The 23,572-nt window shown below is 53.1% G+C and overlaps 1 protein-coding gene and 1 pseudogene across 1 annotated transcript; both read right to left on the bottom strand.

Annotated features, from left to right (window-relative positions):
• Nucleotides 1-263: 263 nt before the first annotated feature.
• On the bottom strand, nucleotides 264-18,182 carry Pear1 (platelet endothelial aggregation receptor 1). The gene is given in 25 exon segments (XM_087897404.1): nucleotides 264-1,442; nucleotides 1,797-2,042; nucleotides 2,131-2,205; nucleotides 2,355-2,478; nucleotides 2,561-2,649; nucleotides 2,784-2,996; nucleotides 3,122-3,250; nucleotides 3,355-3,483; nucleotides 4,386-4,511; nucleotides 4,683-4,829; nucleotides 4,917-5,019; nucleotides 5,111-5,274; nucleotides 6,277-6,397; nucleotides 6,478-6,652; nucleotides 6,920-7,132; nucleotides 7,220-7,356; nucleotides 7,556-7,676; nucleotides 8,128-8,371; nucleotides 8,491-8,509; nucleotides 8,511-8,584; nucleotides 9,160-9,260; nucleotides 9,888-9,992; nucleotides 10,691-10,852; nucleotides 12,044-12,111; nucleotides 18,086-18,182. Coding segments are annotated over 23 exon segments (3,105 nt in total). The 5' UTR covers nucleotides 10,789-10,852; nucleotides 12,044-12,111; nucleotides 18,086-18,182; the 3' UTR covers nucleotides 264-1,290.
• Nucleotides 18,183-19,332: 1,150 nt separating this feature from the next.
• On the bottom strand, nucleotides 19,333-19,835 carry LOC125414794 (large ribosomal subunit protein uL23 pseudogene; annotated as a pseudogene).
• Between the last annotated feature and the right edge of the window lie 3,737 nt (nucleotides 19,836-23,572).

Here is a 23,572-nt window from a genome sequence, read left to right as displayed (position 1 = left end):
CTGGAGGACCGGAGGCTCAGTCTGGTAATGATTTGATCCAGGAGGTCACATCCTCGCCATTTTGTTATCCTGGGCCCCTTTGAAGTTCTGCTTCCTCTAGCCTGATACCTCATTATGTGCTACCACATGGACCCCAGCATTTCAAGCACTGATGCGGCTCCCTGCAGGGAAGTTACTTCTGAAGAGATCTCCAAACTAGGTTCTGAGGGACACTGAGAACACAAGTACTACCACAACTATCACTGGTACTGTCATTCAGCAACTAAGCTTTTAAAGGAACATTTATTGACCACCATGCGCCAAGGAAAAACAGTAGTGAGCATAAACAGTACTCCTGCCACTAGGGGGAGGCAGAGGCTAATCTAGTAACGTGGCCATCACATCTGAGTGCAGACTGAGCCCCGCCCCCACCTCCCGTAAATGTGACACACACCTTTAAACACAGCATTTAGGAGGCACAGGCAGACAGACCTCTGAGTTCAAGGCCAGCTTAATCTACATAGTGAGTTCCAGAACAGCCAGGCTTACAAAGTGAGACAATGTTTCAAAAACAAAACAAGCCCAAGCCCTGTCTGGCACCATTCTTGCCTTCTACAGGTGCATGAAGAAGCCACAGTAGCTATGAAGAGAGAAGGGGGTGGGGCCGGCACTCTGTGGGATATGTGAAAGACAAGCAAGAGTCAACAGGACCTAAGCTCAACTCAGATGTGCCAGTCCCTGGGAGAGGAAGAAGGACACCAGGTAGCCTTTACTCCAGAAAAGAGAGAAAGCAGACAAAAGGAGGTAGGCTACAGGGCCATCGAGGCACAGGAAGTTTGTGTAGCCCAAGAAGTACCAGGAAGGTAAACACCACAGGCAGGGCACAATCCTCTGAGCAAAAACATGGAGGATTACCAAGTAAAGGGTGAGCAGGTAGTGAGGGTCTGCTGTTGGAGCCAGTTAAGATTGAAGTCTGGCTACTGCGGAAGTCAACCAGACGCAGACACAGTCCCACCTGGTATATACACAGAAAAGGTACCCAACATGTATTTTTAAAAATCAGTCTGAAATCAGACACTATATGACAACATTCAGGCCACCAATGATGTCCACAGAGCCTTGGGGATTCAAGGAACTGTGGGAAGGGAAAAGGGAGTTAGACAGTTTGTCAGCTTGTGTCTCCCTTGGTGGAAGCTGAAGGCTGACTTCAGTCTCTCTGTTCACTTCATCAAATGTGCTTGTTCGTAGCCTGCCAGCCCAGTCCTTCTTCTGGCAGGATATACAGGCACTGTCCCATGCAGTGCTGACTTTTCAGCGGTCCTGGCGCCGAGGTGGAGGTGATGGAGGATGCCGTACCGGAGGTAAGTCATAGTGTCCAGGGATGTGGCTGTTCTTGGGTGAGTCATAGTGGCCAGGAGGCAGGCCTGGAGGAAGAGGGGGCATGGAGCCCACAGACTCTTCATCTGAAGACAGAGAGGAAAGGATGAGGTAACTCCCTGAGGCATTCCCTGGCTCTCCTACTGCGGGCTCTCCCTACCCTGTCCACCTCAAAGGATATGAAGACACTGTCCCACAGCTCAGTCTCACTTCTTTGGATGCTAATTCTACCTCTCTGGTGCGATACAAGCACCATCTCAAATACTCAACCTCCAGGTGAGGAACAGACTCGAAGAAGCAGGGCAACTCGCCGAGTGCCATACCTGGTTTGAGGCCAAACCACCCAAAGGCCTTGCTCTTGCCATATCGTGCCATTACCTCCTTCTCTCCCTTTCCCTCCTCCCTTCCTGTAGCCCCTGCTGGGGGCAGGGAGGGCTCACTATGGCTCAAGAGGCTGGGCTGCTCATAGGTGCCACTGTCTCTCTGTGGCTGCTGTTGCCGCTGCTGGCGGTCCCGGAGATGAAGGGGCTGCCTGGGAGGAGACACTGATGGGGGGCCTTTCATCTCCACATAGCTGCTTTCTCGAGGTTCCCCAGGAAGGCCAGGCAGATCTCTGATGGTAGCATAGGGGTTCTCACTGCTCAGGGACATAACACTTGCCCCCAGCCCCTCTTCCGAGGTGGGACCTAAGGATCAAGGAAGGACATCAGGCTTCTTAGAGGTACCGGCTCCTTGACCCAGCTTCCCTTCCCTTCCTTGTCTCTGTGCTCATACCTTTAGGACAAAATAGTCCTGGGCCGTTCCTGTGGCTATAGCTACAGCTATAGCTTCGGTCCAGGTGGCTGGGGCCTGAGGAAAGTCAAACAAAAGTCAGACCTCTGGTCCCTTCCCAGGCATCTTCTGGATCTCAGCTCTTCCCCACCCCGACCCCACCAAGATGATCCAGCAGGTGAGACTGCACACATTCACCGCCTCAGTCTCTGTCTCCAAGCACTTACCTCTGTCGTGGGGCTCTCGTCGGTGCTTCCAGTCAGCAGGCAGTGTAGCATGGTTATCACGTCCATGGGTTCTGCCTGGTCGCTCAGATGCCTGGGAGCTGGCAAAGGGCTGACTGCCTGGAACCTGATAAGGGACAAATGCCTCAGGGAGAGCACAGGGTTGAGGCTTTCGCCCACCTCCAGAGCACACCCCTCAATGCACTGACCTTGTTAGGGGGTGGGGGGTTAGGAGAACACTGGGACAGTGTGTGGTAGCTAGGGTTGGAATAGTAGTGACTGTAGCTCGGAGAGACATCTGCAGGACAAACATCATAGGCCAGGACAGCAGGAGTGTGACCTCCTGACTCCCTCCATCCTTCCACCCCACATCCCATGGGGAACAGGCAGCAGCACCCCACTGCCTAGCACTTAAGCCCGACCCTAGCTCACCTGGCATGACGTAATCTGAGCCATCCAACCGCCCAGAGCTGTAAGCCACTGCCAAGTGCTCATGTTCTTTTCCCTTTTGCCAATGGCGGTAGCCAATGAACAGTGCTACCAGGGTCACCACAAGGGTCCCCAGTACTGCAATGCCAATCACTGCACCCAGTGAGTTATGGGTCACGGGAGAGGTGGGCATTACGGTGGAGGACTCCTGGCTTCCTGTGAGATAAAGTAGGCACTGAGACTAGCACCTTGGCTCTACTAGTGAACATGGGTGCATCTGAATGAAGAAAGAGATGGTATGAGGACCCTGGGTCATAGAACCTTGGAGTCCAAGAACTTACCAATCTTGCAGGGTGCCCCACTGTGTCCTGGGGGACAGACACAGGCCCCAGTCTCTGGGTGACACCTCTCTCCAGGACCACACTGGCATAGCTGGGAGCAGTTGACACCAAATAGTCCTGGTGGACAGCCTGGAGAGAACCAAGGAGGCAAGCAGGGGTCACAGAGCCAGCAAATGCAGCCTCCTCTGGCTAAGGGCTATGGTGCATTCAGGGAGTTAGCTCTCTATCAGTACCTTCCAAGCAGTAGGGTCCAGTCCAGCCTGGAGTGCAGGCACAGCTCCCATCCTGGGGGTGGCAGGTTCCACCATGATGACACTGACAGGCTTGGGAGCATTTAAGTCCCCAGTGGCCTGGGGGACATGCTGCAGGAGACAAGGGATGTCAGGCAGGGCCAAGCCAGCCCCTCTGCATGAACGCTCAGCCCTCGGTGTCTCTGCAGTCTTGACCTTGACCTTTTCCTGGGGGTACTAAGGCTCTGAAGGGCATCTACACATCTGGCTATCCTGACCCACTACCCACTTGCTATCTGCTCTTGACTCCTAACAGCCATTTCAGAATAATGTCCCCAGTGCTCAGAAACCAGAAGCTTCTCACAGCCCCTGGAGGGCATAGCACTAGGCTTGTTTTTTCTGTTTTAAAACATCTGCCTCCTGCCAGGGTATTGGGATTACAGCTTAACACATTATCTCTGTGTGATCCTAGCAAATCATCTAGTAGTAGGCACTACTGGATTCTAGGCAGAAAACACAAACAGCAACAATCCAAATACTTCACCAAGAGCACTTCCTTTGTGCCCCGACAGCAGAAGTACAGTCAGCCATCTCTGGGCAGCAGCTTCCCCTCTAGCTTCTGCTGCCCAGACTACTCATCTCTTTATCATCATACAGTTATGCGGGAGATGGCACAATAAACAATGTGAGAAAGATAGAAAACAGCCATGGCTGCTGGGGGAAGGAGACCCACACAGGCAAACAAGCTAGACTCGGTGGGTTATAGAAAAGGAATGAACATTTGTGTAGGAGAAAGACATATTAGGGGACTCTTTGAGATTTGCTGTTCCATCAGTGCCCTGCTCTTCCCAGGTTCTGGAAAGGCAGAAAAGTTTCCCTCTGACTTGTTCACTGCTGCGTCCTCCACCCAAACCAGTTCCCAGTAGGAAGGTGATGGCAGTATTTCTCCTATTGTACAGATAACCAAGGTGGGGTTCCAGGGCTCAGCCACCCAAGCAGCAAGCACTCCTGCTCACACACAAGCCGCTACGTACATTCAGAACAGTCAGAGCCTGTCCAGCCTGCCAGGCAGTAGCAGGTCCCGTCCGAAGGGTGGCAGGAAGAATGGTTGTTGCACTTGCAAGGCACACAGCGTTTGCCATAGCGACCAGGCTGGCAGGCTGGGGAAATGGATATCTGGTGATTTGGGGGCCTTGACCAGGGTCTCCCCTCCCACCTTCCCCTGGATTAAGTGTCCTGGAGATGGGAGTCAGAGACAGAAGCCAAGGGATAGATTCAGGCTCCTGAATCTGAACTGCTAACAGGAGGGGGTGGGGTACAGGGAGCCTCACACTTCTGGCAGGAGGGGCCTCGAAACCCTGGTGCACACACACAGTTGCCATTCTTGGGTACACAAGTACCCCCATTTTTGCAGGTACAAGTATTGCTGCAGTTGGCTCCCCAAAAGCCCTCTGGGCAAGGCAGGTGGCAGCGTGTGCCTGTGGGAGACAACTAAGGGTCATCTCCTGTGGGGTACACTCCCAGCTCCATGGCAGACCTGAGACCGAGACACCCAGCATGCTCACCCATCCAGCCAGCCTGACATCGGCAGCGTCCATGAACAGGGTCGCAGCCATCAGAATGGTCACAGTCACAGACACTGGCACAACCGTCCCCGAACTGCCCTTTCTTGGACAGTAAATGGAGGGGAGAACAGGCCAGTCAGTTGAGGGGTGCTGTGCACTCCCCTCCCCCAGGCAGGTGGGCTGTGATCACTCACCGGGCAGGGAAACTGGCAGTGAGCTCCGTGCCACCCAGGAGGACAAGTACAAGCTCCAGTTTGGGGACTGCAGACTCCCTCGTGGGCACACTGACAACTGGTATTGCAACTGAAGCCCCAGGTGCCAGGAGGACAGGGCACAGAGCAGTTACCATGCTGCCAACCTAGAGAAGACAAGAAGGAATACACTGGGTGTGCATTGTGCCAGCTTTATGTTGTGAGCTGGGCATAAGAAAAACTCATGAACAAACAGTTCAAAGACTCCCACTGATGCAGCTCAATTGCCTGGGCCTCCTATGACCTATAATCGACCTGAGCCTCCTCTGTCTGTCTTCTGTCCTACCTGGGCCTCCTGTCTCTCCTACAGAACAGAGGCTGGTAACAAACCCAAGCTCATAGTGGACCCCACCAGGCCATCTTGGGGTAACAGAAAGAAATGGAGGCTGAAGACTTGATGCTTGGTTAAGTCTGATAACATTGGATTTGAATTCAGCCTAAGGGCTGCCAACGTGCCACAGTGATAGCCTTTGGAAGATCTCGCTGGCACAGTCAGGGTTCGTTTCTATAGAATGGAGGGTGAACCCTGGGCTGGAGAGATGGCTCAGCGGTTAGGAGCACTGGATGTTCTTCCAGAGGTCCTGAGTTCAATTCCCAGCAACCACGTGGTGGCTCACAACCAACTGTAATGAGATCTGGTGCCCTCTTCTGGCCTGCAGATGTACATGCAGGCAGAACACTGTGTACATAATAAATTAATAAACAAGTAAATAAATAAATATTTAGAATGGAGGGTGAGAAGTGTTTGGCACAGAGCTATCTTTTGGTCTACACTTTTAAAGGAAAGTATGACGTTTGTAGCAAAACAAAACAAAACAAAACAAAACAAAATGAATAGGGCATTTGGGCTCTACCTGTAAGTCCAGCACTCCAGAGGCTGGTACAGGATGGGTGCTTGGACCTTGTCTCAAAAAAAGAAAAAAGAAAAAAGTATAGGAAAGGGAGAAGGACAGGACAGGGAGGATGAGAAGGGACAAAGAACGAAAGTGTTCTAGCAGGAACTATCCTGAATCCGTTCCCACAAGCCCACTTCCAATAAGTTTTGCCCTGGTAGTGCTTTCTTCACACCCCACCCCTACCTGCCGCTCCCATAGACCCTAGGCCATTACCTTCCTTGCAAATGCACGTGCCGTCGATGGGGGAGCAGGCGATGGCATTTTCGCAGGAGCAGCGGGAAGAGCAGTTGATCCCATAAGTGTCCGGTGGACATAGGTTAGCACAGTGAGGTCCCTGAAAGCAGAGGGCCACGAGTGAGTGGAGGTCGAGCCCCACCATGCCTCTCTTTTCCCCTTGGTGGGGCACAGCCTCACCGTGTAGCCGGGTGGGCACCGGCAGAGGCCGCTGTCTGCAAGGCAGACGCCACCGTGCAGACAAAGGCAGTGCTCCTGGCAGCCTGGCCCGTGCGTGTCCTGTGGGCAGCTCTCGTTGCAGTGTAGGCCCGCCCAGCCTGGCTGGCAAGCGCACTCGCCATGCATAGGGTGGCAGCTGTGGGCATAGGAGGGGACACAAGCATCTGAGCCGTATTACAGAGGTCCTTTCTTCTGCAGGTCCCGATCAGGGAGCCAAGAGGCTCCGTGGAATCCGGAGAGCCAGGCTGGGCAAGGAGCGATGCCCGCCGCTCCTGCTCCCTCCCCAAACCCCTCCCCGATCCTTCTGTGACTTCGATGCCACCCTTCCCTATACCCTGGTGCTGTTTCTCTGGTGGCCCTAAAACAAGAACCTGTCTCCCTGACTGTGTTTCCCACAGCCCACCTCAGACTGTGTTCTGGGTCGCAAGTGCAGGGCTCCTGGCAGCTGAGACCATAGAGGCCATCTGGACAGAGGCGCTCAGTGCAGCGGTCGCCTGTGAAGCCATGTTCACACAGACAAGCGCCATTGACAGGAAAGCAGCGGGCACCAGGAGCGCAGTCGCAGGTCTCAGCACAGTCTTGGCCAAAGCGGCCCACGGGGCACTCTTCATGGCACCTGGGTGCCGGGTTAAATACGGCTGTATAAACTGGGCTCCTCCACCTCCTCCTGGTCCACCCCAGTTCCCTGGAGCCACATGCTCACCGATCTCCAATATAGCCAGGAGCACAGTGGCACTGCCCAGTAAACCGATCACAGAGGCCACCGTTGTGGCAGCGACATTCATGAGTACAGTTGGGTCCATGGAAACCCTCGGGGCAGGGTAGGGAACAGATGACACCCTGTGAGTGAGTGAAAACTCATTAATCCTCTTCTCATGGCCACAGGCTGATAGAAACCCTCATATGCTCAGAGCCCTCAAACCTCTCCAGGGTCCTGAGAGTCCATCTCAAAAAATCCTGGCTCATAGCCCTGTCTAGAGCCACCCTCGTTATTCTCTTGGGAAGCCCAACTCCATACACACAGTTTCACCCTTCATACCATCCAGCCCGGTGGACAGCTGCAGTAGCCTTGGGGGACCTGGAAAACACCTCCATTTTGGCAAGGATTGGTTCTGGGGCAGAAGAAGCCAGCAGTGCCCTGTGAACAGGGCACATTACAGCTGTGGAATAGGAGTGAGGTCAGAGTGTCATCAGGAAGAATCTTCAGCTGGCCCTCTTTCCTCCCCAAGGCTGGCTACCTGCACAGGAGGAATCTCTGGGGCAGTAAATGGCAAGGACACCCTGATACCAGCAGACGGGGAGAGCAGGAGGGGTGGCAGCAAGCAGGCTCCTATGCCCCTCCTCCCTCTTGACAACTGCTCTGACTGTATCCTTTCTACTCTGCAGAGATCAACACCCCAACCCTGTCTGCATGTAGCCTTGCAAGCAGGTGTGCCCAGGTCCTCAACTCAGCCTCACTGATGACATCCCCCCCCCCCCCCCCGGCTTTTGTTCCTGCTGTGATTATGGCAGCTGCTTAGCTGGGACCCAGAAGAACAGGACTGAGATCTTGGTCTCTCAACTCCACCATTTCCTTATATATGGTCCTGTGTCTATGACCTCATCACACACCTGGGTCCTGTTCTCCCTGGGGGGCAGAAGCAGGCTCCATTCTGGGCGTCACAGGAAGCTCCATGGCAATGGCAACCGAACTGGCAGGCAGGACCATAGTGGCCAGGAGGGCAAGGCTGAAGGCAGTTGGGGGGCTGTAGGCCAGAGGGGCAGAAGCATGCCCCACTCTTGGGATCACAGGAACTACTGTTGCCACAGTGGCAGGGCTTGTCACACCGTGGTCCCCACACCCCTGGGGCACACTCTGTGGAACAGAGAATGGAAGGGAGTTACCAGGCACTTAGCCCCTCTCTGGGTTCCACACACCCGTCTCCAGAAAAGGCAGGTAGCAGCAATGGACTCGGATAGTCACCAACAACTCACCACTGGAACAGTCGTCACCCCCGCCAGCCTGGTGCACACTGGCACCGGTTAGGAGCCACACAACGACCGTGGACACACTCCTGGGCACAGAGGGCTGGCCAGAAATGGGATGAATGAGAAGAATGCCTCCATCCTACCCTCCTGCCTTTGATCTAGGAAGCCAGAGCCATGGCCTCCCATGTGAGGGGCCTGCAGGTCCTCAAGCATCAGTTCTGTCTGAGATGAAGACCTGGGGAACAACCCCAGGGGTCATAGGCTCCCTGAATCCTTTCTGTATACATGCTTAAACATCTTGTTGGGAAATGGTGAGTTCTCAAGTGGTAGTTGATGGAGATGTGGTCAGAAAGGGTAGGGGCTGAGGTGAGGGCTAAGTCAGGCTGGGAAACTGGCCTGCAGGGACTGGTGACAGAGCTGGCGACAGGGTCAGGAGGTGGCAGGGGTCCATCTGAGGACAGACTCACAAGATGCTAGGGAAGAAGAGACAATAACAAAGTCTCCCCTGTCTCCACTTCCAGCCCCTCTTCTATGACTGCTACAACTCCAGCAACAGCTGCCGGCCAGCGGGAAACCTAAAGGAGCCGACAGTAGCAACCCACCCACCATACCCCTTACTAGGGCAGTGAAAAACCCAAACAGTCCGTTCCTACCCTGACCCAACTCAAGACTCACGAACACAGGCTCCACTGCTCTCATAGTAACCCCCACAGCACTGCAGGCGTGGGCGGGAGTCTGTCTTCACCACCTGACGGTACACGGTCCGATAGACAACCCTGCAGTGGCCCAGGAGGTGGTGGCCATCAGTGCTCTTCGCTGAGACCCTGACTGCCCCACCTCTGCCCCCCACCCCCATCACACCTCAGGGAGGCACCAGGGAGGTCAGAAAGTGAGTGTTCCCTCTCTGCCTCACATCAGCCACACCTTCACAGGCCATATGGGTACCCACCATGGACACCAAAGGTTCTGAGAGGGGGCAGACCTCAACCAGATAGTGACTCTTTTTTTTTTAAGTGATTCAAATTTAATGTGAGTTTTCGTGGAAAAAGTGACCTAATTGTTGGTTTGATTGCATATGCCATGGTACAGCCGGAAGTCAATGTTTCCTTTCAGAACGTGGTCTGAATTCATATTAGAATTTCAACAAAATACCATCTGCTGCTGAGATGTAGCGGTGTTGTTTTGGTTGACTGGTTGGTTATTTGGTAGTTGGTCCATTGGTTTGATAGATACAAAGGTTTGCTCCAATTGTCTCAAATGTCTGTAGATCATTTCTGGGCCAATACCACTTTCCCTCAGTGAAAATTTAAAATCCCTGTGGCCCTCTCTATGTGCAGGTCACAGCTCATTGTTCCTTCAAGAACAGCAGCAGCTAGTGACTCTTAAAAGGGTAAAGCACTCACGTGGGCTGAGGACAGGTGTGGGGGTCCTCCCAGGGCCTGTCACAGGACTCCGTGGGCAGCAGGCTGAAGGGGCGTAAGTGGGACTCCTTAGTGGTAGTGGTGAAGCTGTGGATGTGTTAGAACAGTTCAGACCCTGAGGTGGCAGAGTACAGCTGAGAGCCAAGGCCAGGCTTCCCCAGGTAGAGAATCAGAAAGCCCCAGTATTTGGGCTTCCTTACCTACTCCCCACCCATCTTGTCTAGAGGCGCCTTTTAAAACTGGAATGTGCTGGGGATCCTCCACCCTATGTAACTATTTCTCATCCTGAGGGCCACAGGCATCTCCACACACACTCTCACAAATGCACAAACGCATGCACCTGCCAATGTGGGAAAATTGAACTTTATTGTTCAATCTTGACCCAGCTGGCAGCAATGAATCGAAGCTCTTTCGGCTGACGTCTGCCCTGGGCCCTGTTTTCCAGTACTGTCCCTACCTTCTCCCCACCCCCAGCCCAGTATCTCTTCTGGGCCCTGTTTTCCAGTCCTGTCCCTACCTTCTCCCCACCCCCACCCCAGTATCTCTTCTGGGCCCTGTTTTCCAGTCCTGTCCCTACCTTCTCCCCACCCGCACCCCAGTATCTCTTCTGCTTGGTCTACACTAAATGACTCCCTCCCACAGGGATCCAGAGACAAGGACAGGTCAAAATCCAGGTCAGAGATAGGATAGAGACAGAGACATGGGCAGAGGTAGGGAGACCAGAAACAGACTCCTTGGAGGAGTCACTTGTCAGGGACAAGCATCAAGCTTGGGGCCCTTCTCACCTTTCCCAAAAGGTACAGACATTGGGATCATTGGAGCTGAGCGGTCGAGTCAGACCCAGGTCTAAGGCCAGGAGGAGGAGACGCAGAAGTGGCAGCATTGCAGAGGCCTGCAGTAGGGCACACAGCAACTGGAAAGAGCAGCCAGCAGCCCAGAGGACGCACCTGTAAAGATGCAAGCAGTAGGCTTGCTGAAGAGACCAGCCCACTGCATCCTTGGTCCTCTGGTCCACATGGCAGGACTCCAGCTCCCCCAGAACCCCAGAAAAGTGCTCCTAAGCACACTTCCGTGGCTCCAGGTCTCAGCTCAGTTTGCTAACACACCAGCTCCAGCCCTCATTACTTCTGGAATTCTGTACCACCTTGCTTTTTTGTCTGCTCCCTGACAACTCCACACACCGCCACCCCACCCTTGAACTCACACACACACTGGCTGGCCATATGTTCATCTCTTTTAGAGCCTCCTGGTACCATTCACTGCATGTCAACTTCCAGTGTCACTTGGCCACCCCTAGCCTAGCAAATGAATACTAAGGACCCTGGAAGGTGGCCACAGTGTGAGACTGGGGCCCAAGAAGGTGGTTCTAAGGGAAGCCAACTTGGGCTCAGTCCAAGAGAACTTTCAAATGGCCAGAACAGGACTATCAGAGCCACTGAGAGCCAGTTTCCACCACTGGGAACTGGGCAGATTGGAGTCCAAGCCTTCAATGAAGTACTGTCAGCAGGCTCTTGCCATGGGGAATGACAACAGGGCTGCAGCTGGGTGACCACACAGCCACTGGTGTGCTCCAAGGGTCAATTTCTGCCTTTCTCTGACAGCTCAAGGAGCCTAGGCCGCACCCCAAGAGTGGGAAGAGGCAGGACCCCATGGATGAGTCCTTCTCTGACTGCCTAGGCTCAGGAAAAGCTGACGACTACAGGCCCCCCTCTGTGTGTGCCTTTCTAAAGTTCGCCCAGGCTCCCTGCTCTGCTCTCCAGAGATACCTACATCTGCTTGTCATTATTTCCCTGAGAAGAGAGGTCACGGGTGCTGGCCCCTTGCACCCCTGAGATTCTCTGGAATGCTTGTTGCAGCCCCACCCCTGGCCCCCCACCCACATATTCTGGCTGATCATGATTCTCTCAGCTCAGTCAGGGCACCTTCTTCCCTAACTGAACTCCAGTTTCCTGCAGTGGCCCATGCCCAGCTTTAACCCCTAACAGTTAGATTTTCCCTTCATCTTCTTCACCCCGTGCCACCCAGAAAGAACGCCCAGCTCCTTCCAGGGGTCAGAGACACTACGCCTCACACGTCCCCAGGGGCCCAACTGAACCCCTAGTCTTCTTAGCCACTGCTCACCTGACCAGGTAACTCACCAGTGATGCCAGCATGGGCCTGGGAAGCCAGAAGATGTCCGGGGATTCCAGTGCTCAGGATCTAGATCCTTAAGAGAGGAAACCCAGTTGGCTGGCTGGAAGTGTGGAGCTCTACCCCACTCTGCTATCCTGTCAGGTGTGACGGGGCCCCACTTAGCTGGCTTGGCTACTGGGCTGACATTGTGGCCGTGGGGAGATGGGAGTCAAGGGAACAGCGCTAAGCCCTGTGCCTAGGGAGGCACCACTGCTCCTTACAACCTGATCCAGTAAGTACCACCAAACATGTTCCCACCCTACAAAGTCAGTTCCTTCTCTCACGGTACCCAAACTGTCTCCTCCAGCCTTGCCCTCCTCACTGCCCACCAGCAGGGTTGGTTCAAACTGGTCCAAGCTACTTTCCCCACTCCCCCAAGAGTGTTCCACAGCCAGGGCTCTCCACATCTCCATCCCTACTCTGAGTTTGTTCCACACTCCATTCCTGCAGAATCTCAAGTCTAGTCAGAATGCAGGCTCACCTGTGAGATCACCCATGGGCCTCAGTGAGCTGCCCTGTCCTGTCTATTCCTAGCTTGGTTTGGTGGGTGGAGCCCATAGCAGGAAGACTGGCTTGAGGTGAAAGTACTTTGGCTGCATAAAATACTTCCCAGTGTCACCTGCCCTTACCTCCAGGCCAGAAATATCAGGTGTTGTCCCATCTCCCCGTTCAGTTCAGCTGGGGGCTCAGGACAGCCCTGCACAGAACAGGGGTGCAGTATTGTGGAAGATGCCTAACTGCAGTTCTGCTGGGATGCTAGTTGGCTGGAGAAGGCCTATACCTTCCCTCCTCCCAAAGACCTTCAGGGTTGGGCCGCATTGCAGAGGAAGCTTCAGCTGCTCTGTCTAGGGCTAGAAGCCAAAGTGGGGTCAGCAGAGACCAGTGGGTGGACAGTAGGAAAGGGAGGTGGGGGAGAGGGGATTTCAGCAGAAAGCAGAAGGATTTTACCTGACCGTTCCCAGCCTGAGAAATAAACGCGGGCCTAACGAGGAGCTCAACGTCTCTGAAGCTGGTTTCCGGCGGGGGAGGGGTATTACACGGATGACTGGTGCATCTGATGCCTGTCCCTCTGAGCCCCCAGCTCCTCTCTAGTCCCAGCAGAACCCAGACTCTATGTCTATACACCCATCAAGGGGCTTAGTCCTACAATCCTGGATCCTTGCCCCAGGAGACCCCTTTTGGGCCCCCTCTGCTCAACTTTTATCTCCCACCAAGTTTCTGTTTTGACAAAGGACTTTTCCTCACAGCCAGGCAAAATGTGACCCTGTATTGTTCTGAGATGGGTCAAGCAGAGTGAGTGATTTCCATCATGGAAAGTGCTGCTATCCAGTGTGCAGAGGAGGAAGCAGACTCAGTAAACATAGGAGCCCAAGACCCACAGTCAGTGGTGGCAGAAAAGGGATCCAGACTCCACCAGCAGCAGCAGAGGCCTCCCAATAGTTCTGCTTATGGATGGGAATAAGAAACCCAGGGGCTTGATATCTTTATAGCTTTGGTTATAGGAGTGGGGAGCTGGCCAGCGACTGGAGCAGCGAAGGGAAGGGAGGGAAGGCTGCCACCAGAACTAGATCAGAGGCGTGGGAACTGCGCGCCTGCCCTCCAAATGCAGTCAAAACGAACAACTTTTCTCTCCCACCTCCACATGCAAATTGCTGGGCTCTTGGCCAGGCTCAGCTCCATTTCCTGCCTACAAGGCTGCAAGCTACATTCCTGCCTCTCAGCCTCCAAGTCCCACTGGGCCCTGGCCTGTTCCCTCTCCAAGAGCCCCTCTACCCTCGCCGTACCCCAGTCTCTGGGAGGAGGAAGTGAGTCTAGGGCCTCTGGGAGCTGGTAGATGACAGAAGAGCGCCCTTAACCAGAAAACAGCAAATGGGAATGACGGAAGTAAGACGCAGAAATTGGCCCTTTTACCCCAGCTCCGGGGGGGGGGGGGGGGACACGCTGCTGTGAAGACTAAATGGTTGTGACACCCATGCTCCGCCCACATGAGTTGTACCCAACATCCACAGGACCCCATGCATTCCCCTAGCATTCATTCCAGGAAAAACTGGAGTTGGTTTTGTTTTGTTTTTCGTCTTTTTCTTTTTTTCTGAAGAACCCCATGACGATCCGGGAATAAACAAGGTTGAAAATGCTGACGGGGAGAAAGAAAGTGCTGGGGGAGGGGGAGGGCCGGAACCTGATCCCCAGAATGTCGGCTGTCTGCCAGGTGCATCTTCAAGCTAGAGTCAGTACCAGGGCAGGATCCCTGAATTCCTGCCCTCTCTCAGCATTAGTGCCAACTCCAACTCCCTAATCTCCCCCATTTTGCAGTCCTAGTGTCTAGTCCTGACCCTGTCACAAGCTGTGTGACTTTGGTTATGTCACTTGAGACCCCTGAGCCTCCATCTATATCAGCCTCCCTAACAACCAGGACTGTTTAAACCTGGCATGGTTTTTATACACCTTTTCATCGGCACTTTCTCCTTCCGTTGCTTGCCTGGTCAGTAAGTCTTCTGCTCTCCTTTTTCTGTCAAGGCTGTCATGGACAGTTGAGTGCTATGTCCCCCACACAATGTCTTTTGCCTCCCAAAAGGGACAGATGCATGGGCACCCACACTACCATGCAGCTTAGCTTGATGCTGAGATGGGCATTTGAGTCCACGTTTCTCTGTGCCCTTTCCTGAGCTGCCTTTGCCACTGAGACACACGGATATAGTCCTCCCCAACCAGGAGTGAGACCCCAGCTCATACCTCCACATTCTCCCTGCCCAGCAGCGCCTCACACCAAGGTCTCCACAAGCACAAACACAGGGCCCCTCCCAACCCAGCCAAGCCAGGCTCCAGCACACCAGGCATGTCTGCATGTCTGCCGGATGGAGGAACAGGAAACCTGAGCAAGGCCGACTGGAGGCTGGGGCAACAGGAGCAGGACAGGGGTGAGAGGCTGGCCTGCTGCTGGCTCAGGAAACGGCAGCCAGAGAGTCTACTATAGGCCTTGTTTACTCATCAGGAAATAGAGAACCAGCAGGGATTCTGACTCATGACCTAAGCCAGTCCCCGCAGCCCACTACCACCTGGGCTACCTTTTCACTGAGGAGAAAGTAGGGAGGGTCTTCTAAGAGCTGTTTGGTCACCAGACTGGAGAGCAGCTTCCCCACTGGCCTGCCTTCCTTGCTGCCACCCAGAGATTACCTTCAGAAATTATAATTCTGGCAGGGCTAGGCGACTTTTTTTTCTTATAATTCCAACACTCAGGGGGTTGAGGTAGGAGGATAGTTTATTCTGAGCTACATATAGAGTGAGCAGGTAACAATTAACAATAATGATAACAAAGAAAACCCCACAGTACAGCTCTACTCTGCCACTGCCCCCACAGCCTCCTGTGCATCTCCGTCACAGGAGGGTCAGCTGTACCACACACCCAGTCTGTGACAGCCACTGAAGTCAACAGCCCCACATGCCTCTCACCAGGCAACCATCTCTGCTCAAGCCTCCTCCGAATGTCCTGTTGCCCCCTGAAGCAGCCTCCGCCAAGAAGTTCCCAGTACTCAAGCCTCACCTTTTCTCCTGTCCTGCAGACTTAATGGCCGTGGCTCCCATGGCCCAAAGGAGTCTTCTGTGCCCCCTGGCTCCAAGTGGGATGATCCCCCTCGCACATGGGGATGACCTAGCCAAAGTCAGTACCTGTGTCCCCCCTCTAACCCAGACTACTCTAGGGGCTGTCAGTAGAACACTGCAGTCTAGGATGGGGCTGAGGGGCTCTGTGACAAACACATCTCCCCACTCCACCGCTTTCTCAGTCTTCCTCCCCTGGACAACACACTCTAACATCCATCGGCATGGACCCATGTTTCCTCCCAGCTCAGCCCAGGGCCACAGTGGGCTCTCACTGGTCTGGGCTTGCTTGGTGGTGCTGGAAGTAGAACCCTGGTTCTTGAGCATGCTAGGCAAGTGCTACACCACTGAGCTACCCTGCCTGCTCATGACGCTTATCCATGGCTGCCTGCCACCGTTTCAGTCAGCACCGACAGCAGGCGGACACGGAACTGAGTACAGAGCCCTGCGGCTTTTCTTCTGAGGCCTCCCCTCAGCTCCCACTCAGGCCCCCCAGAGACAGTGCAGTGAGGAAAAAAAGCAGAATGCAGAAAGACTAACACCACAAAGTAAAGACGGCTCCACACCTGCCACACTCAGGGTTGGCCTCCAAGCTCCCGGCTGGTGAGAGCACAGAAATGCAGGGCGCTGAGTTGCCTTGCATGTAGATGTGAGTCCTCAGCCTGGATCCTGGTGCCACAGATCCTTCAAACACAGGGCTGAGTCTCAGATGCCCTTCTGTGGGTGTGGGCAGTCACAGGAAGATGCCCACACTCAGGATCCTGCTTTGAGGCTGCTTCTCAGCATACGTGCAGGTGTGTAACACTAGTCATCAGCCTTGGGGAACTTTCCCTCCTCTTAGCTATTATGCCTTCTACTTCAGAGATGAAGAAATGTCCTAGGAAGGTGGGTGCCGCCAGAGCACAGCAGGGGCTGGCCCAGGCCTGCACACCTTGTGTGCCTCTCCTTCCACCACTGTGGCTTCTCTCAGTCTCTTCTAGATGCACAGTTCTCTCCCTGGGCCTTGTCCCACCAGTCTGTGTGTCTGTGTCTGTCTACCCCTCTCCTCCTGCCTGTCTGCTGTCTGTCCCCACACAGACAGGTGGTGAGGAGCAGGTACCACCCTGCACCAAGCTGGGATGAGGCCTCGTGGAACTTCTTCAGAGAGGCCCTTTACCGCCGCTGTGGCAGCCATCTTTCTCTAGGTTTCCGCTGGTAGAACAGGGTGCCTGGGGAGGGTTTCCTCTCCCGGGAAAGTCTGCTAGGGCATGCTGGAGTGGAGTGGAGAAGAAGTCGACCCTTCTACTTCACCCCCTCTGAGAAGAAAAAGGCAAGCAGGAAGGTGGCAGACTTTGGAAGATATCATCTGTTGGAGAGCAGAAAGGGGCAGACTTTTGGGAGGGTGGAAGGCCTGTCCACACCCATCGACCCGTAGACACACAGACAGTTATACTCTGGGGTGGAGTTGGGTTTGGAGAACAGCCTCCATTCCTCTAAGCCTACCATAGGCAGGGGTTGAGAACTGACCTCTTATCCGGCCCTGCCTGGAGCTGAGGCTTGGCTGAGCCTGGGAACCTCAGCCAGCACATGCTGTTCCTATCTCTTGGGACTAGGGTCACAGTCCCCAGCTGGGGCAGCAGGCACTACTAAAAGACCAAATCAGGGAGTCATGAGTCCATGGCTAGAGGCTGGAAATATGGAGGAGAGGTGAGGGGGGGCCTTACTGGAGCTTGGGCTTGTAGGCTCCAGGACCACCATCTGCCTGACGATGGCCTACATCATTCAGACAGCCTTCAGAGGCCATAGGTGCCTATGGCTGACCTCTCTCCTACAAGGTGGAGAAGGACTTGCAAACGTACAAACACTGAGCAGGTCTCTTTCCCTCAGCTACAGGAGGAAACAGGCATCGTGTTTTCATAGCCTTCCAGAAAGAAGAAATTGAGAGCTGCAGAGAAGGCAAAGTTTAGGATAACCTTTCAGGGCTTCAGTACCACCAAGGTACTGCACACTGGAATCCAGGACTTCCAGGCTTCCTTCCCCTGGGCAAAGAGAACATGCTGGCCGGGGTTTCTAATCCTCACAACCATGGTAGCTTTCCTTTCCACTTAGGTGGATCGCCCTCTCTCTCTCTCTCTCTCACTGTCGGCTCGCTCTTTCCTTTCTCTTCTCTCTTTTCACTTAGGCAGATCTTTCTCTCCCCTCTCTTCCCTATTCTCTCTCTCTGTCTCTCTCTGTCTCTGTCTCTCTCTCTCTGTCTCTCCCTCTCTTCCTCCCCCCTCTCTCTGAGCGTCTGTGTGTCTGTCTCTGTCTCCTTTTTTCTTTTCACTTAGACGGCTCGCACACCCTCCATCCCATCTCCTTTCTGCTCAGGGCTCTGCTCCTAGTTTCATCCCAGGCGTCTCAGGCTCCAGAGCCCAGGACTGCGTACTCACCTGCCTTGGAACTCGGAGCTCGATGTGGCGTGTGCACCGACGGGTCCCGCTAGCCGACGGAGGGAGCCGGCTGCATGGGCAGGAAGGGGGTGGGCCTGGGCCGGCGCCCAGGCAGGAAGTCCGCGCGGGGAGGCTGGAGCCAGGCCGGGTGGGGTCAGGCCTCCGCACGCTTGTCTGCGAAGTGGACGAGGAGAGCCGCCCTACGTGAGAGGCTTATGACCGGTCCGGGCTCCCGGCGTCGCTGTCCACCCGACGCCTCTCTTTCCTGCCCGGCGGCTCCCTCTGGCGGCCTTCTAGGGAGAGGCACCCCCGACCTCTAATGGAGAAGTCAAGGCAAGATCTGAGCCGATCTCATCAGATTGCACCTAAGCACCCAGCGATCTACCAGAGCCAGGGTTCAAAGCAAAGACAACTTGGGTTTTTTTTGGGTGTGGCTCACGCTACAGGTCCTGGGTTGAATTCTCAGCACTTTTATTTAGGCGTGATACATAATAAAAATGAGCTCATTTGGCTTGATAATTATTGTTCAAAATATACATAATTTAATATATCCTTTCAACAAATGTTAAGCCAACAGTTCAGTGGCATTAAGTATTTCAACATGTGTGCAACTTTTTGTTCTATTAGTTTCCAGAACTTTTCCCTCATCCTGTTCTGAACCATCGTGAAGTCAGATGATAACAGCTCAGCTCAGTCTTGGCCCCCTCCGCATCTAGCCGACTTCACTTAGCGTGGTGTTTTATTAGTTTAGACAAGTGTGCTCATCGGTGTAACTACCATCCCAATAAAAGCATCCTTTAAAATGTCCATCTCCAGCCGGGCGGTGGTGGCACACACCTTTAATCTCAGCACTTGGGAGGCAGAGGCAGGCAGAGCTCTGTGAATCTGAGGTCAACCTGCTCTATAAAGCAAGTTCCAGGACAGTTAGAGCTGTTACACAGAGAAATCCTGTCTCAAAAAAAAAAAAAAAAAGTCCATCTCTGAAGACAGTGAGATGGGGCAGGTGGCACTTGCCACCAGACCTGATGACCTGTGTTTGACCCTGGGAGCAACATGGTAGAAGGTGAGAATCTCAGAAGTTCCCAGAGCCCACAGGATTACCATGACACATATCCCCTCCCCGTTACAACATAGATAAATACAATATTTTAAATAACCATCTTCCCCAGTTTACCTGCCCTTCTCTGCAAGAATGATCCAGATTCCATTCTTTTTTTTTTTAAGGTGAAAAAGTGTATATTTAGAATTAGCCGGCTGGGCTCAGTTTAGATGATTCCAATTTTGTTGGCAACATCCAGAGCATCATAATCAGGAGCCAACCGAACATATGCCTTCTTCTCTCCATCCAGCCTTATGAGGGTGTTGACTTTGGCCACATCAATGTCGTAGAGTTTCTTCACAGCCTGTTTGATCTGGTGCTTGTTGGCCTTGACATCCACAATGAACACCAGTGTGTTGTTGTCTTCTATCTTCTTCATGGCTGACTCGGTGGTCAGGGGGAATTTGATGATGGCATAGTGGTCAAGCTTGTTCCTCCTGGGCGCGCTCTTCCGGGGGTATTTAGGCTGCCTTCGTAGCCGCAGAGTCTTGGGCCGTCGAAAAGTGGGCGATGTGCGGATCTTCTTCTTTTTGTGGCTGTGGACGCCTTTCAGCACTGCCTTCTTGGCTTTCAAGGCCTTCGCTTTAGCTTCGGCTTTGGGAGGGGCAGGAGCTTCCTTCTTCGCTTTAGGCGCCATCTTGACGAAAAGCTCCAGATTCCATTCTTACCCCTAACCAAAGCTCATGAAACTTTGATTTGTTTTCAGTCACTGTGGAAAATTTTTTCTAGAATTTTTTGTATAAATGCAATCATATGCATGTACACACTTATGTCTGCACCAGGCTTTTTCTTTTGGGCCACCAACCAGTTCCCAAAAAATGACACAGAGACTTGTTATTAGTTTTGAATGCTTGGCCTTGGCTTAGCTCTTTTTTTGCTAGATCTTATAACTTAACCTGTTTCTCTTCATCTATTTTTGCTTCGGTTTTTTTTTCCTTTTCTTTCTTTCTTGCTATCTCTGTGTCTGGCTGACTGACGGCTGGCCCCTGGCATGTCCCTCTTTCTCTCCTCCTCTCTCATTCTTCCCTCTTCCCTCTCAAGCCTAGATTTCTCCTCCTCTTTATTCTCTCTGCCTGCCAGCCCCACCAATCCTTTCTTCTACTTAGCTACTGGTCATTCAGCTTTTTATTAGACCAATCAGTTGCCTTAGGTAGGCCAGGTAAAACAGCAACACATCTTCTCATAACTAAACACACATCCTTACACCACTAAACAAATAAGTAACACACCTTTACACACTTAAAGTAATATTCTGTAGCAAAAACAAATGGAATGCATATTTGCCCAGCTAAAATAATATTCCACAACATGTGTCCTTCTTCTGTCCCTCACCATAAGGCTTCTGGTCACTAGGTGTGGCAGCACTAGGTGTAACTAACTGTTACAGCAGCTGATAACACTGGGCCTTTTACAGTTGGAACCACTGTAACTAGGTACTGAGAGTCTGCATGCACAGGTCCCGTGTGGCCTCATAGCTGCTGACCCTGGTAGCTGTTCAAGAACAGGATCATTGTGACCTGACAGTTACTGGTGCTCGGGTATTGTGGTTTCAAGTCCTTTGTGTATAATATTTGCTGAGATTATTTTTATGTGGATAATCAAGCCGAGAGTCAGGCAATGCTACTTCAGAGTTGTTTTTTGTTTTTGTCTTTTGTGGCAGGTTTTTTGTTTTGTTTTGTTTTGTTTTGATTTGGTTTGGTTTGGTTTTGGTTTTGGTTTTGGTTTTTCAAGATAGGGTTTCTCTGTGTAGCTCTGGCTGTCCTGGAACTCACTCTGTAGACCAGATTGGCCTCAGACTCGGAGATCCATCTGCCTCTGCCTTCCTAGTGCTGCGATTAAAGACATGTGCCACCACCGCCCGCAATAGCTGCTGTTTTGATGGTAAACTGTGCTGAGCTCAGGTGCACTGGATGGTACCAATGTTCGGGAAGGAAACAGAGTTGGACTTTGATTCCACTAAATGTCCAGCAGGGGGCAATAGAAACCGACGCATTGCTCGAAGGCAGGCAGCAGAAAACCTGAGTTCCAGTGGCCTTGGAAGTTAACTGCTCATTTTAAGTGATCAGCGGAAGAGACTGCTGTGCAGGGAAAAGTGAAGCGTGCACGGGGTTCAAATTTCACTCTGACATTCAGCTCCGAGCTCTCGCTCTGGGGGCCACACTGTCCCACACCCCATTCCTGCTAAGAAAGTCCACTTGGGCCCCAGAGATGAAACTTCTACTGTTTTACTAAACAGTCACAGCAGACTGCCCTCTAAATACCACTTTTACAGTACTAGTGTTTCGTCCAGCCCTCCGCCAGGGCGCTTAGGACAGCAGTAGACGATGGTGAATGCAGAAACACAGAATCTGCCAAAGGGCCACGAATACGTGAAGTATTAGACCCAACAGGGAGCATTGTACAAGGAGGACAGAAAGAACCCACAGTGAAGAGGTGTCTGGACACGGCACAACTGTCGCACACTGAGCTCAGCACTTCCTGGAGGAGCTGTCATTAGCTCCAGTAGACACCGGTGTCACCCTTGCCACTGCGGACGTCCACCCACACTCAGCGAATGACTCTAGCTAAACTCAGTGGTTCAAGAGAGGGAGGGGCTGAGGGAGAGGAATAGGCAGTGATAATGCGTAAAATTCATTACATAAGTATCTGAAACTGACAAAAATGGGGGGTTGAACACTTGCACCTCCCCATTCCCACTTTGTTGTTTGTTTTTGTTTTGTTTTCAAGACAGAGCTTCTCATAGCTTTGGAGTCTGCCCTGGAACTCGCTCTGTAGACCAGGCTGGCCTTGAACTCACAAAGATCCGCCTGCCTCTGCCTCCCAAGTGCTGGGATTAAAGGAGTGAGCCACTACTGCCTGGTCCCATCCCCACTTTTACTGATGCCTTCTCTCGAACAGGGTGGAAGACGAGCACTGATGTGTGAAGATATTCTCTGACCCCCACACAACAACGCTAACCCTCTGCACAGAGTGGCTTGTTGTGTAACAAGGATGGTGATGGTGGTGTTACAGACGGGGGTGTCAGAGCCAGACTTGCAGGGACCTCTCAGGCCACAGTAAAGCCACGGGAGGGAATTGGCTCTGTGCAAGATGAGAAGCCAAGGGACACTGCTGTGCTGAGTCGGGAGATGTGGAACCCAGGAGCCCAGCAAAGCGGCTGCTCTGCTCAGGGATGGATAGATCAGAAGAGCTGCTGAGGAGCCAGGGCTGGACGCCTCCCCTCCTCAGTGGGAATAGCCGTACAAGGAGTCCGAGAGGTGTTTGCCTCGCAGGAAGTTTGCTCAGAGCCTCTCAACTCTCAGGGAAGGTTCCATGATAGAGCTCGGGGAGGACACTGTGGGTGGAGACCAGGCTGTCCCACTGTCTTCCGATGCTGTGGGTGGAGACCAGGCTGTCCCACTGTCTTCTCACTCAGCTTTGCTCACAAGGATGAACGTCACCCCTTCTAGCATACAGTTCTGTGTTCTCAGAGCCCCCAGAGATGTGACAGCAATCACGAAAGCAGAGGGAGAGAGTACCTCTGATACCCAGCATGCATCATGTAGCCACTGGTCAGCCTGGCCTTCCAAAGAGTAGAGGAGGGCTTCTCAGGAAGGCCCTGTGGGAGGAAGCATACTGGCTGCTCACTCTTCTTTCCATCCAGACCCTCATAAACACCTGGCTACATCTGACGATGGGAAGGGTAAGTTTTGCCTTTGCAGAGGAGGCCAGCTGACTCCCCACATCCTCCTGAGGTCAAATCCACACTTTTCAGTCTGCCCCCAGGTTCCAGCCCTGCCTGTCCCTGCTCTGCTTCTGCTTCCTGCCAGCTCACATGGCACTCAACTTCCTCATTTTCACCCTCCACTCTAGCTGCAATCACAGCACACCCCCTGCATGAATAATTGGGGCTGATTTAGGGGCTATCAGGAGAAGGGGGCTAATGGAGCTTGTGGGGGGCACCCTGGTGAGGGGAAGGTTTGAAAGGCAATTAACTGGACAGGCGGCCTGGGAGTCACCTAATGTTCCTGTCTGCAGGAAGGGCTAGTGGGGGCCATGGAAGGAGGGTTGGTTTGTTTCACCCCCACCTACATCCAGAGATGCACTTGAACTCGAGGGAGCTCTGCCACTTCCTCAACAGAAGAATCAAGGATACACCAGGAGGGAGTTCCAGGAAAATTATGGCAGGGTGTAGGGGTAGAAGAGGAGGCTCTGTGGAGAAGGTAGGAAACTGAGGAAGGAGTCAGGGGTTTCTGCTGCTCCACAGCACACACACACACGCACGCATGCACGCACACACACACACACACACACCACACGTGCGTGCACACACATATGCACACGTGCACACACACACACACACATGCACGCATGCACGCGCACACACACACACACACACACACACTGGC

The sequence above is a fragment of the Myodes glareolus genome, chromosome 17 (genome assembly GCF_982192425.1).
Source record: "Myodes glareolus chromosome 17, mMyoGla1.1, whole genome shotgun sequence".
Lineage (NCBI taxonomy): Eukaryota > Metazoa > Chordata > Mammalia > Rodentia > Cricetidae > Myodes > Myodes glareolus.
The sequence above is the reverse complement of the archived record's forward strand: the minus strand, read 5'-3'. Positions and strand labels throughout refer to the sequence as shown.